This window comes from Pavona decussata, unplaced genomic scaffold, assembly GCF_977016875.1.
Source record: "Pavona decussata unplaced genomic scaffold, jaPavDecu1.1 SCAFFOLD_130, whole genome shotgun sequence".
Lineage (NCBI taxonomy): Eukaryota > Metazoa > Cnidaria > Anthozoa > Scleractinia > Agariciidae > Pavona > Pavona decussata.
This window is the reverse complement of record NW_028145544.1, coordinates 1681694-1695191: the sequence shown is the minus strand read 5'-3', so window position 1 is coordinate 1695191 and position 13498 is coordinate 1681694. Positions and strand designations below refer to the sequence as shown.

The 13498-nt window shown below is 38.9% G+C and overlaps 1 protein-coding gene and 1 non-coding gene across 8 annotated transcripts in view; both read left to right on the top strand.

Moving 5' to 3' along the window:
• The window catches only part of LOC146468580 (transient receptor potential cation channel subfamily A member 1-like), a 37635-nt gene extending 24252 nt beyond the window's left edge, over nucleotides 1-13383 (top strand). For all 7 annotated transcript variants that reach the window (XM_085124283.1, XM_085124284.1, XM_085124282.1 and 4 more), the window contains 19 exons: nucleotides 151-236; nucleotides 473-634; nucleotides 1677-1791; nucleotides 1889-2058; nucleotides 2447-2531; nucleotides 2855-2911; nucleotides 3248-3325; nucleotides 3928-3998; nucleotides 4424-4586; nucleotides 5035-5076; nucleotides 5393-5473; nucleotides 6235-6401; nucleotides 6958-7018; nucleotides 7406-7474; nucleotides 8239-8412; nucleotides 8977-9045; nucleotides 9694-9804; nucleotides 10396-10505; nucleotides 12556-13383. In XM_085124283.1, the coding sequence (XP_084980409.1) occupies nucleotides 151-236; nucleotides 473-634; nucleotides 1677-1791; nucleotides 1889-2058; nucleotides 2447-2531; nucleotides 2855-2911; nucleotides 3248-3325; nucleotides 3928-3998; nucleotides 4424-4586; nucleotides 5035-5076; nucleotides 5393-5473; nucleotides 6235-6401; nucleotides 6958-7018; nucleotides 7406-7474; nucleotides 8239-8412; nucleotides 8977-9045; nucleotides 9694-9804; nucleotides 10396-10505; nucleotides 12556-12679 (1995 nt within the window). In that variant the 3' untranslated portion in view covers nucleotides 12680-13383. The remainder of the gene's footprint in view (nucleotides 1-150; nucleotides 237-472; nucleotides 635-1676; nucleotides 1792-1888; nucleotides 2059-2446; nucleotides 2532-2854; nucleotides 2912-3247; nucleotides 3326-3927; nucleotides 3999-4423; nucleotides 4587-5034; nucleotides 5077-5392; nucleotides 5474-6234; nucleotides 6402-6957; nucleotides 7019-7405; nucleotides 7475-8238; nucleotides 8413-8976; nucleotides 9046-9693; nucleotides 9805-10395; nucleotides 10506-12555) is intronic.
• Trnal-cag (transfer RNA leucine (anticodon CAG)) lies at nucleotides 3358-3441 on the top strand. Its single transcript has one exon. It is a non-coding gene; the product is annotated as a tRNA-Leu (tRNA).
• Nucleotides 13384-13498: the final 115 nt, after the last annotated feature.

Below are 13498 nucleotides of genomic sequence, written 5' to 3'. Positions count from 1 at the left end.
CTTCGCTATTTTAAAAGACAAAGTGCTGGGTAGATTGGTTATATCCAGTGTTAGTAGTTAGTGAAACTCTTTACGGTTGCTCAACGATCAACAACTGATCATTCGGAATATCGCAATAAATGAATCTAATAACGTCCTATTTTTCTACAGCACATCGCGCTGTTCATCAACAAGAACAAGGCAGCAGCTCAAGTCACATCAGACTCACTCGATACACCTCTTCATATCGTTGCAAGGTAAGACAGCGCACTTACAACTATACAGGTTATCACCCACAATACCAAAGAACTTAGGTCATAAGTAGAGTGAATATGAAATAGAGTGTGCCTATTGTTCATTCGAGGTCTTCCCCTCCTCTCTGAAGGAGTTAGGGGCTGATATTCGAATAACTTAAACATAAAAATCACAAAAATATTGTACGTAATTGCTTTGCATTGAAAGCTTTACCTGTGAAATGTTCTTATTTCTCTAGATATGGTTGGCTAGAGATTGCGCAAACACTGCTCAATAAAAGAAATGTTCGAATGATAAATTTGCAAAACAACCAGGGCAAGACACCTCTGCACTATGCTTGCCACGAGGGACATGCGCAGATTGCTCAGCTACTGCTGACGGAAGGAGCTACTATTGAAAGGTCAGTTCAGTGAAAATAAACGTTTTTGTTTGCGTGCGTTATGTTGCAATAATCTCTTTCTATCTTTTTACAAAAATATTCATGCGTTTCCTCGTTTTTTTAAGTTCGTCCTTTATTTCATTAGAATATTCCAGGCGTTCAGAAAGTGGGTAGCGCCGCAAAGAAAATAGGCCATTTTCGAGTTGCTGTGAACCTCATTATGAAAGCAAGGCTAAGTGCAAAGTTTTTCATATGAAAATTACATTTGTTTGCATATGAATGAAAACTAATTTTCATAACAAAAACTTTGCACTTAGCCTCGCTTTTACAATGAGGTTCAAAGAAACTCGGATTGGCCTATTGCGATGTGATCGAATAAGAAAAGCGAGGAAACTGGAGAGAGAAGACCCCTCTACCCAGTCTCTTCTCGTTTTTCCGCTCCTCTCCATTCGGACGCATTGCAAATTACTTCGCGCCGCTCTCCACTTTCTCAACGCCTAAAAGAGGCTATTCTTTCGTTTTTTTTTTTCAAATCGTTGAATCATCTAACCAACCACCTAAAGTGTAGCTCCATTGCTCACTATATAAACACAAACAACCACAATTCCTTGATTCGCTCGGACGAAAGGCTAACGCTCGAAACATTAGCACTCGAATCCCTTTAGTTTACGGTGGAAAATTTACCTTGAGTTGTCAACTCTGTTGATAAATCAATCAATCAATCAAGCAATCAATCAATAAATTTGTCCTTTACTTAAATATAGGTCTGGACCCGGTTGTTCAAAGTGCGGATAACTCTATATGCCGCTGTCCAGTGGATAAAATGCATTACATGTTGTTGGCTGGATAGAATTATCCCCTCTTTGAACAACCGAGGCCAGTTTGAAATTTAGTTTTCAAAGCTAACAAAAATTGACTTCTTTTAAGAAACATTTATCACCAAAATCACTTATCGGGCCCGGTAAGTTACCGGGACTTTCGAGAAATGGGCCCCTGTCAACCAATGTAGTCCATTTATTGAGTGAAATATTTACTACTGTTTGTAATATATATTATTTTCCAGGGATCATCATGACCGCACTCCACTCCACATGGCTGCCGTAAACGGCTCTGAGCGCTGCGTGGAGTACATACTGGAGGCACACCCTGAATGTTTGAATGCTGTTGATAAACATCAGGTAACGAAACGTAGCTCTTAGGACAAAGGGGTACCTCCCTTAATTATGTGTGGGATCCTAAATTGTCACGTGATATTCTTTTTTTTCTTGTACCCAGAACACGGCCCTAAATCTGGCCGCCACCACCGGCCACGCGTCTCTCGTGTCCTATCTGCTGTCGGTGAAAGAACAAGAAATCCTGTTGAACAAGTATAACCAGAATGTTCTTGATCTCGCCATCTCCAATGACAAAGATGAGGTTGCCATGGCAATAATCGAACATAGCAGGTAGGCAAACTTGACGAATAAGTGATCACTATAGCCTTTATGTACATCAACTTGCACATGCTATCGTGTGATCAACGACTCTTACGCCAGCTCGCTATAACGCGTAAAAACTTTCAAGTCGCGACCGAAGCATTATAAGAATGATTTCAAAAACATCAGTGCTAAATAGGCTAGACACTAACGACAACGTGGGCAGTCTAACCTGCAAACTATTTGCAAAATTTCACATTACAATGATAGTTGTACGCAACTGGCGCAACGTTTTCCAAGCTGTTTCGTATTACAAACAACAACAAAATTCTTCCTGTGAGGTGCAGCCAAGTTGATGAGGATTGTACCATTTAGAAACATACATTCGTAATAAGTAACGGTTATTGTCAACTGACAGGTGGACGGAGGTGCTAGCTGCTGCAGTTGGTGGAGGATTCTCTCAGATACAGACACTGGTGGAAAAAATGCCTGACGTGGCAGAGGTATTGAATAAAAACTGAAAGAAGACCTCTGAATATTGAATTAACTTCCAGAGCGATAATGTATCACTTATGAAGCAGTACGGTACACTTACATGTCGTCAGTCACGGCTGTATCAGTTCATGTGTTGCAGTTATTTTCGGACCAGACAAAATCAGTACTTTTCCTTTCGCTGTGGGGTACAGAGTAGATCCGCTAAGCTGATTGTGTTTTTTTACGCTTAAGCCTTCAGTCGAGAAAACTGAATTTCAGATAAGGAAGTTTAATGTTTTGATTTTGAGCCTGTACCGAAGCAGTGGTTGAAATGAATGCTTTTATTCTCTAGCGCGTTCTTGACCAGTGTATTGAACGAGATGGTGACCCAAGCAGTAAAGATTTCAAGGTAACCTGACAAGTCATCTAAAAGTATTAAGGTCCTCTTTTAATTAAGGAATCGAGTTTTACCTAGATCCCTTTAAATCAAGATATCTCGGGAGAAAAACTCTCCAGAAACTTAGTATTCAGACTGCATAGACATAGATACACTTTTTTTATGAGTAGGTTTAAGACATCGGGAAGCCAAAGGGCTGATGTGGCCTGATGGAGAATGGAGAATGAGAATTCTCTAGCATTAGATCTCAAGTGGAGCACCAAAATTAACATATTTGGATCTCACAGGGCTTTTATCTACAATCCTAGCCAAAATTTATCTTGTTGTAATTTTGGTAAATTTTGACAGATAACGTACAATTTAAGTATGATACAAGGAAAGCAGAATTCATCAAGTCCGTTGGAGCACTCTCTTGATGCCCTCAAGGTGAGATACTTGTGCAGTCTGTTATTTAACTTGTCAGGATGGCCGAGCGGTCAAAGGCGCTGCGTTCAGGTCGCAGTCTACTCTTGTAGGCGTGGGATCGAATCCCACTCCTGACAATTCTTTTTTTATATATTCTTCTCTTTATCCTGTATTTTATATATATATTTTTGGGATCATTAATGAAAAAAAAGAAAAAAGTACTAGTAAACGGGAAATCGCTGAGCTAGGTTATAACACTAAACCGATCTTCATGGTCAAGAAAATAGAAGGAAATGAACTGCCCTACTAGCAAAAAAGATAGCAAAATAAAACTTCATTATATTTAGAATGGACTGCGGTCGAGCAGAGGCATCCAATTTTTTGTTCACACGCAAAGATGATGAAATAAGAAAGATACAGTATGCAACATGCATGAACTGTCTCCACCTCAGCCTTATTTCATACTTGGGAATAAGATGCATCGTTTTGCTTTTTCATCATGGTGACAGAAATGTTTGTTATTCCTGCGTATACACTTCAAAAAAGCCTATGTTGGAACATTATATTTCCTGTAAAGTTCTTATAAACAATGATAACGTTGTATTATTTTTTTCTCTCCAAAGACTATGGCGGAACGACGCCGGGAGAATTGTTTGACGCATCCAGTGTGTTACGTTCTCATGAACATCAAATGGTGAGCTTTTGGTTCAGTTTGGTTCGGATATAGTGGATTTACTTTACTTTAATAGTTTGGCAACACAAAGAACAAGTATTGACAGGAAACCCTAAACAGCACCTAAGTCCCTCACTGGAGGGTTACCTAAAGCCTACGTTAACTAAAAGTAAAAACAGCACTAAAGTCAAAAAATAACTACATACATACATAATCAAGTGGAAAATATGTACAGTAACTAAACTAGAAATATGATAAAAGAAAAAGAACAAATCAAGAGAATGTAGTAATATCCTTCAGGTGTAAAAACCTTCAGGTGTAATAAGGATTTAAGGCGATTCTTAAATTCCTTTAAAGATTCAGTTTTTCTTAAATGTAATGGCAGATTTCCACATGAACACTCTATTGTTTTTTTGTTTTTTTTTTTTTTTGTTTTTTTTCATCAGGAAGAAGTTTGGTTGGATAACATTTATCGTTAATCTGTCACTGTATCTGGCATTTCTGCTGCCGTTCACCGCTCTGGCAGTTTACCTTAAGATCAACATTTGTAAGCTGTGCAGCAATTATCACTTCTGCAACAGTACACCACAAATTCCTACTCTTGAATCAGTAAGTGGTAGAACAATGAGTGTTTGATTTAATTACTTGGCATAGCAATTCCATGTTTTCCCGCGCTGTCACTGCGTTGGTTCAATGTTTTCTTGCGCTTGGCACCGATTGTAAGAGTTTCCCGCGCTTGGCTCCGGTTGTACGAGATTCACGCGCTTGGCCTGCAGGTTTATATATGCTGCTAGTTTTTTGAATGGTTAGTTGTGTACTTAATACTTTGGTTTTGGCCTAGGACATTTGCTCGCTTTTTTTTTCCTGTTGCAGTTTTTCAGTCCCGATTTTGCTGTTGAAATTTTTCTTATCTTTACTACTGATATCTGACTTTTTTCAAGGAACAGCATTGTCGTCTTCACAATGCATTCTATATTCTCTCCCATTCCCATCTCTCTTGTAAGTGGCATCTTTTCTCCATCATGGTTAAACTGACTTGTACAATTCATCTCGGCAGGAGTGGCACGATGAAAACAACACATGCAACACTGACGACAAGGTGACGCAAAAGTATCTTTCTTAGACTCGCAGTAGCGCATATTAGTATATTCTGTACTGTAATGGCTGTGGTAGTAGCAGTAGTAGTAGTATTAGTAGTAGAAGAAACGACAACAGCAGCAGCAGCAGCAGCAGCAGTAGCAGTAGTAGTAGTAGTAGTAGTAGTAGCAGTAGCAGTAGCAGTAGCAGTAGCAGTAGCAGTAGCAGTAGCAGTAGCAGCAGCAGCAGCAGCAGCAGCAGCAGCATCAGTATGTTCAAATGCAAAAAGGGCTCTGTCTAATACTTATATATGTGCTGTGTTCCATCCTTGCCTCTAGACTGTTGTGGTTCTCCATTACATTGTGCTAGTCTTCGCCCTGATTCACCTCATAAAGGAACTAGTGCAATTTTTCAGACAGGTAAGCGTATTCATTGTTTATCTTTACACCTCTTTTCAGTTCCAAGTATGCCCAACTTCAAAATAACGAAAAACAAACTCTGAATTGCGTATCTGAAAAAATCTTCACGAAAACATTTTGAGGTTTGTGACTTGTGTTTTAATCACTTCGAGAATCTTCAGAAGTCTTCCGGTGAGGTGAAGTCTTTGAATGTTCATAACACCTTGGTGAGTTTCGGGAGAGCTTGATCAGTTGAACTACGAGGCTAAATTGAACTAAGCTGATGAATTATCGGGAGACTTCGGTTGTCTTTGTTAGTCTTCGGCGGAACTTCGTACGCTAGGTTTTAGTCTTCAAATCGTGATCATTTGGAAAACCTCGGGTCAGGAAACCTCGGGAAAAACAAAGTAAGTTACTGTAGCCAATCACAAGACTTAAACAGCGCAAATGAACCAATCTGAACTCGAACCATATACATGTAACGGTCGTAAAGCGCGAGAGCTAAATCAGATGCTCCTGTATAAATAAATAAATAAATAAATAAATAAATAGCTGAATAAATAAATAAAATGAAAACGTGTTCGTGCAAGTCACGATTGGCTTTGGTTTTGCTTCTCATTGGTTGAGAACGTGGCGCGAGATTTGCCAACCAAGTCACAGAGCGCTATGAAGCAAATTACCAAAGTAACCACACCTTACTTTTTGAAACTCAGCTGAAAAATGAAAACCAATCCAGAAAACAAAACAAACACATTGCATTTTTTTTTTACTTTCAAATACAGCGCCTGAAATACTTGGCCTCTGTAACGAACTACATCGAGTTGCTGATCTACGTGTCTGCTTTGGTGTTCGTGTTTCCTGTTTGTGCTTGCAAGTCACACTACAAAGCTGAAGTAGCCGCCTTCTCTCTGTTCTTTGCTTGGCTCAATCTTGTCCTGTACTTCAGAAGGTCTGTAAAACTGTAGCTACGATAACAGCAACCAAACTGTGTTATGTATATCATGAACACGAATACCCGACGAAGGAAACCGAACCCACGATCTTCAATCAACCGGTCGGGTGTTCTATCAATTGAGGAAAAGAGAGACTTTTAGCGAGAAAGGTCGATTTTCTTTCATATGTGACAAACGTCCAGCAATATGACAACGGGAGCTCAGTTTAATAGAGCAGTTTTTGTTTTCCTTGTTGTTGCCTGTAAAATTTCAAAGCAAATGGATAAGGATTTCTAAAGAACTGTGGTGCTGCGTCGGTGGGGGAGTGGAAACGAATGTTTGGTTTATCAACAGAATTGATAACTAAAGGTAAATTGGACACGGTAAAGAGATTCCGGTGCCGAAATTCGACTCTTGTTTGTTGTTCTCTGACATTGTTACTGGCAAGGAACATATGTCCGACATGGTTGACCGAAACAAAAATCTAGGGTAGATTAGATTATCAGAGGAATTTTGTTTTTGTCTAACATTAAGAAGACGTTTATAAACTCACTTTGTTTTGTTTTTCTTCAGACTTTCGTATTATGGTAAATACGTGATCATGCTTGTGACCATGTTTCAAACGCTTTCCCAGGTAAACATCCTGTTAACATAATAACGCATGAAAGAAACTAAAATTTTGTAGAAAAAATGTCAGCCTTGGACATACGGTGCAACTTTGTGTGTAACAGTGCATGTAATTTGCTAAATTCCATCCTGTGTACGTGTATCCTTGAAAATGTTGCTTAAAAAATTGCAAGAAATCGCTAAATTGTAACATGTGTCCATCCTGAAACTGTTGTTCGCAATATTATTTGCAGAGACATTTAAATTGCATTATGAATTTGTCCGCTCCTTACGAAACTGCAAGAAGCAATATTGCGCACTTTTGCAAAATTCAAATTTGAAATTCGAGTTTCAAGTTTGAGCCTTACGAAATCCAGATTTAACCGGAAATAACCTTTTGTCTTGTCATTTCCAGGTACTGCTTCTCTTCTTCCTCTTCGTGGTAGCATTTGGGACAACGTTTTTCTTACTCATGTACAACAGGGTAGGTGATACAATAATCTGTCTTGTGTAAAATCTAACAAAATAACAAATCAGGACGATTTCTTGAAAATATCAGGGCGATGACTCTTTTTGCCGCTGCGCACACGTTCGGCGCATCTCGGGGTGGTTCGAGAAACGCGGGTTCTTAAGGACGATGCCTTTTTATACAAAGACATTTTTGCTTTGAATTAGGAGGCATCGGCCTTAACTGACTGTCACACATAATACAATGCCTTCATTTAACAGATCCTTAGGAAGCGTGGTTGTGTAGTAGGTTGTGCGTCAGTGTTTTTTTCGTTTAATAAGAGTGTCGGTAGTTTGAGGCTAAGTTTTTCGTCTCTCAGCTGCACTGTCGTGTTGTCTCCTTAAGGCAAAGTAATAAGGGCAACACTTTTTTTTTTCAACTTGTCGCGCAACAATGTTGCATTGCAAGTTGCGATTGTTTGTTGGTCCAACTGCTGCCCCAAATTTCTATGTTGCAGAAAGTAGACGCTCTTTCTACTTTTTGCAACATGAAAATTTGTTACGCGCGGAGGCGGTAATACGGGCAACAGACAATCGCAACTTGCAATGCAACATTGTTGCGCGACAAGTGCCAGTAATAATTGGTCTTTAGATAAAGTAAATAAATAAAGTACCAAAGTGGACGTTTTACGCGCAAATGTATTCTAATTCCGAGAATCCCGCAATGCCACACCTTAGATTAATCAAGCTTCTTTCTTCTAATTTGCCCTTGCTAAATTGTCCTCCTCTTCTCTCTCAAAGGAATTCCAAACCTTTGAATTTGCTTTAATGAAAACCTTCGCCATGACTTTGGGTGAGTTGGACTATGAGAGTGACTTCATGTTGCCGGACACGAAACCGCACTATCCAGAGGCTGTCAACGTTGTCTTCGTGTTGTTTGTCCTGGCCATGCCTATCATCCTCATGAACATGCTGGTATGATATGGAGACAATAAATAAACCCCTTCAGGCTGCTCGTATATTGAACGATTGGCTGAAAGATTAACGGAGCTATCCTAGGAAAGAGAAAAATTTTGAAGACGGGAATTTTTCAGCAAAGGACTTAAGCTCCATCCACACCAACAAAACATATTTAATTAAACCAGGTTTAACAAAATGAAAATTTTCAACAGAAAGCTGAACCTTTGAGTTTGACATAGGATTCAAGTAAACTTTAACTTATGCTTTCATTTGTGCTAAATCTGCAGTCGACAAAATCCGAAAGCAGCTTTTAAACTGTGTTTAACTAAACAGCTTTTAAACGTTTTAGCCGTGGTGTGAATGGGGCATTAGATATACCAGCAAGTCATAAAGGGGTTTATTTATTTATTTATTTATTTATTTATTTATTTATTTATTTATTTATTTATTTATTTATTTATTTATTTATTTAGTTTATTTCTACCACGCTTGCGCTTTCTCGTAGTAAGGAGAAAACGTGTACGTGAATGTTAGAGAATGTAAGACTACTATTTTATTCGATTTCATTTTCTAAAACAGATTGGTTTAGCTGTTGGCGACATCGACAAGATTCAACAGGAATCCGTCATGGAACGTTACGTCATGCAGGTAAACTGGTATACTATAATAATTTAATACTATAAAACATTACGATATGATACCATACGATGCAATACGATACGATGCGATACGATACGATACGTTGAACACGAGCAAGTTTTCCTTGATAGATACATGTATGCATTTGACAAGTTTGTGCTACCACAATAAATGCAATACACGTCAGCACAGAGGAGTCGCAAAACCTCGATAAGACAACATATACAAGTGATGTAATGTAATGTAATAGCCGTTTATTCACAAATCCAAGTGAAAAGGAGATAAAAAGGAAATAAATGATGCTTAAGCTTTGGTCAATTCAATGCACAATATCATCAAATTAGGTTTTTTAAGGCCAGTACACGAACAAGACAAATTTGACCCAAAACTTTTCAACATTTTCGCCGTTTTAAATTCCTTCACTGTAAGGCAAATCTTGAAGGAAAACTTTTTTATAAATTTGTTATTGCATGGAAAACACAATAGCGGCATGGGCATTAAAGACATAGATTAATTATTTCGCAAAATGTGACCTTTTAAAACCGCTTCTTGTCCATTTTTCAGTTCTGCAAAGTATTACACTGATCCAATATTGACTAACGTTCCCTTACATCACACTCCTGAGTTACGAATTCGATTTATCTGTTTTCTATCAAGGTTGAGCTGTTGCTTGAGATTGAAGAGTCTCTTCCTCAGTGGATTTTGAGGCGAGTTCAGGTCGACAAGCATGAAGAGTTTCCAAACAGGAGTTCTAACCTACAAACTAAGGTCAGCATATAACAACTACCGCACGAGAAAGTTAACAAATTCTTTTTAAAATTCTGCTTGGAAAATGGACAGCAATATCAAAAGTACTGGGCCCGGTTGTTCAAAGAGCGGATAAGTCTATCCAGCGGATAAATCGCTATCCATGTACTCCAAATAATACATTTTACCCACCTGTATAAAGTTAATATCCGCTCTGGCGCCTGCTTGATAACCTTATTTAACTTTGATAGACACACTTTGCTTGGGATTTCATCCACGGAGTCATAAAATGGAACTACCTACAGTCAACTTCCTTTATTGCGGACACCCTCGGGGCCGCGAGTCCGTAATTGGGAATTTATTTCAGTCAAACGTCTCTATTCTCTTTTTGCCGGGGATTTAGCTGCTGTTCGTATTATCGGGGTGTTCGTAATAGCGAAGTGTCCGTAAGGCGAGAGTTGACTGTAATTGTGCAACGTAATAAATACAAAGTGCTATGTGCATATATTTAGAACAGTTAATTAGGCAATTTATCAGAACACCCTTACAACGTTTTTAAAGCTTACAAAAAGGTTCACTCTTCGTTTCTTTTTTGCTTGGTTCCTTTATCAGATATACGAGAAGATCATTGGATTTGGAAAAGCAGAAACCAAGGGAGACGATGACGGCCTTCCCCCAGCAATGGCACAGATGATTGAAAAGATCCTGGAACAAGATTCAAAGTACAGTGTTAACGCTTTTAAGTCCAGAAAGAGCACAGAGCAAAATTTAACAATTTTCCCCTTGAAGATTATTGAAAATACAAGGCGGGACCTTCGACAGTACTATTCTAGCCTGATTACTAGTCGCTCAATTGATTATAGGACGATTGTCGAGGGTGTGCAAGGGGCTTGCATCTGTTTTTTTTTTGTTTTTGTTTTTTTTCAGTAGTTTATCATTTAAGTGGAATGGCCACACCTCGGTCATCCACAGTCTTAAAAGCTAGAGCTACATCAAATGCATGACTGTCACATTAGAGTCTTAGAGTGGTTTTCAAATGAGTGTTGTAAAACCAAATCCACAGTGATTACTCTAGCCAATCACTACAGACGTAAAAAGCGTAGTGAACCAATCAGAATTCAAAGAAAATATATGTAGCCGGCATAAAGCGCGGAAAATGCGTGCGTCCAAGTCGAGATTGGTTTTAGTTTTGCTTCCAATTCAGGCCTGTAGGCTGGGGTGGATCGGGGGTTTGGACGAACCCCTCCCCCCCCCGCCCACCCCCACCCCCACTGCCAGAAAAGGACCGGCCATACAAGGTCTGCTCATGCAACTGTTCAAGATTACTGATGTCACCTCTATTTATTTGTATAAAAAATAAACCAATTTCCTAAACTTTCCACCTATATCTTACGTCGATAAACCGATCTGAATGGCATGGCCGCACAACTGTTACACGTCTACATTTTTAATTGTAATTAACAAATCATTAGTATTATCCAAAAAAAAAGACGAATAAATACAAGATATTTACTGCCTTAAATTCTCGTCGTCATCGTCGTTATTTTGGGATGCTCTCTACCTTCCCCGTGTATTCATTTCTTATAATTCATTCGATTCCGATTAAACTTGGTTATGTGGCAATTTTGCAGCATGCCTTTTAACGGTTATAGCGCAACTGGCTGGAATTACAGTAAAGCTTCAGCATGGAAGCCCAAGGGATGATCAAAGAAGTTGCTAGTTTCTACCGAAAAGAAAGGGAAGTTTGTGACACAAACTTGTCCGTCTTTATGTACAAAGTGTTTTAAAGGCTGAGACTGAAGTTGGGTACTGAGCTGCTGAAATGCCCCGAATTTCTTCGAGACAACCGCATCGCTCTGATGCTGAGGCGCAAACTCCTAAAGAGTTTTTCAAACGGAACTTAACGATTCCTTCACTGGATCACATCATTATGAGTATCGATGAATAGTTTTCGCCGTCAGCGACAGTTGCCACATCACTTCTTGGCCTCGTTCCAAGTTTTTTCTCTGCTCCGCGAAGAATATGGACCTCGAGGTAGCTATTGCTAAATACAGTGACGATCTTCCATCACCGGAGTTATTCAAAATGGAGCTTGCGCGGTGGAAAGTCTGATACTTACTAAAGGAACCGGAACTGAGGCCCCGCTGTGGCAATTAAGGAGTGTGATGCTGCCATATATCCGAACGTTAGCGTTCTGCTGCAAATTGCGTGCGGTATTCCAGTAACATCATGTGAATGTGAAAGAAGTACAAGCGCGTTGCCCCGACTGAACAACTACATGCGCGCATCTTTGGGAACAGCCGCTTATCGAACCTCGCGCTTCTCCACATCCATTACGATACCGCTGTAGACCTAGATATGATAGTAGATACCCATGCGTACCTACATCCCGAATACTACAATTGTAAAACCTTCTCGGTAACTTTAAACTTTACTGTTCATTGGTGGAGAAGGTTTTCCAGTTGTAGTCTTGAACCAGTTCGTATATCACAATATCATCAGTATATAACATTGACAAAGATAAAGAATTAATGATGAAATTTTTATGCCACGGCTGTTTGGTCCGTTTAAAGAGAACACAAACTTACCCGGACAAAAACCAGCCTACAGGCCTGTCAATTGGTTGAGAAAATGGCGAGCATTTTGCCATTCAATCACAGAGCGCATTGAAGCAAAACCAAAGAAAACGCGCAAATACTTTCGACACTCAACTGCAAAATGCTCTATACACTTCAATAAGATGTTGTTATTTTTCATTTCAAAATCATGTAGGATTGAGGATATACACCAGATGCTGAAAGAGCAATCCAAGCTTCTCAAAGCCATTGGCCAGCGCGAAGGTCTCGAGGAAGCTGGGAATAGAAAGAGCATCTTTGGATGGTTCTCAAAGAAGTAGTAAGCGTCCATGTGAAGGTCACACGGGACAAGTGTTCACGGGACGGGATTAGGGACAACAAACAAGAAGCTTGCATATAAGATAGCAAATAGTTAAATTTTAAATATTGTTATGGAATATATAAATTTCAATAGTGGGTGAAAACAAGAAACAAGAAGTGTATCAAGTAGAATCTGTTTTTACAGAACAAACAAACAGAACTGAATATAAAAAACGGCTGGGTAAACGTTTCTGTTTTCCACACGTCGCTCGATTTATCATTTAAACAAATTTAGATGTTGACGGCCAAGAACATCTGTGATAGGAAAAAAACGATCATAAGGGGGTAGCAACTGCGTCGCAAGTGCATCTGCAAGCACAATTAAAAGTTACTTTAATGAGCAAAATTTTCAAAATATTGTCTATACTGCCCCTTTAACCAATGAGCTATAAGATACTAATGTAAAGCTAAATCAATACTAGCTATAACTCTGATATAATGCTGTATAGAAAAGGCAAGCGATAAATAAATTCATAAATTAGTAATGGTACATTAATAGGACTGAGTGGAGTACAATTCGGGGAGTAATCGGGCGAGTAATTTTAAATCGATGTGAAATTACGAGCACAATTACCCATGAATTGTACGACACGAAGTCCGATTTCCAATTAATTGTGTCAATAAAAAAAATGCGAGAAATTCAGTAAAAGACTATTTAATGTAAGTACTAACCTGGAACTTCTTATTACATCAGCTTACAGTTCAGTATTCCAAAATCAAAATCATTTCAAAATTGAAAAATCATTGTCAATTTCCAAAGAAAGCATACTTGAAGAAAA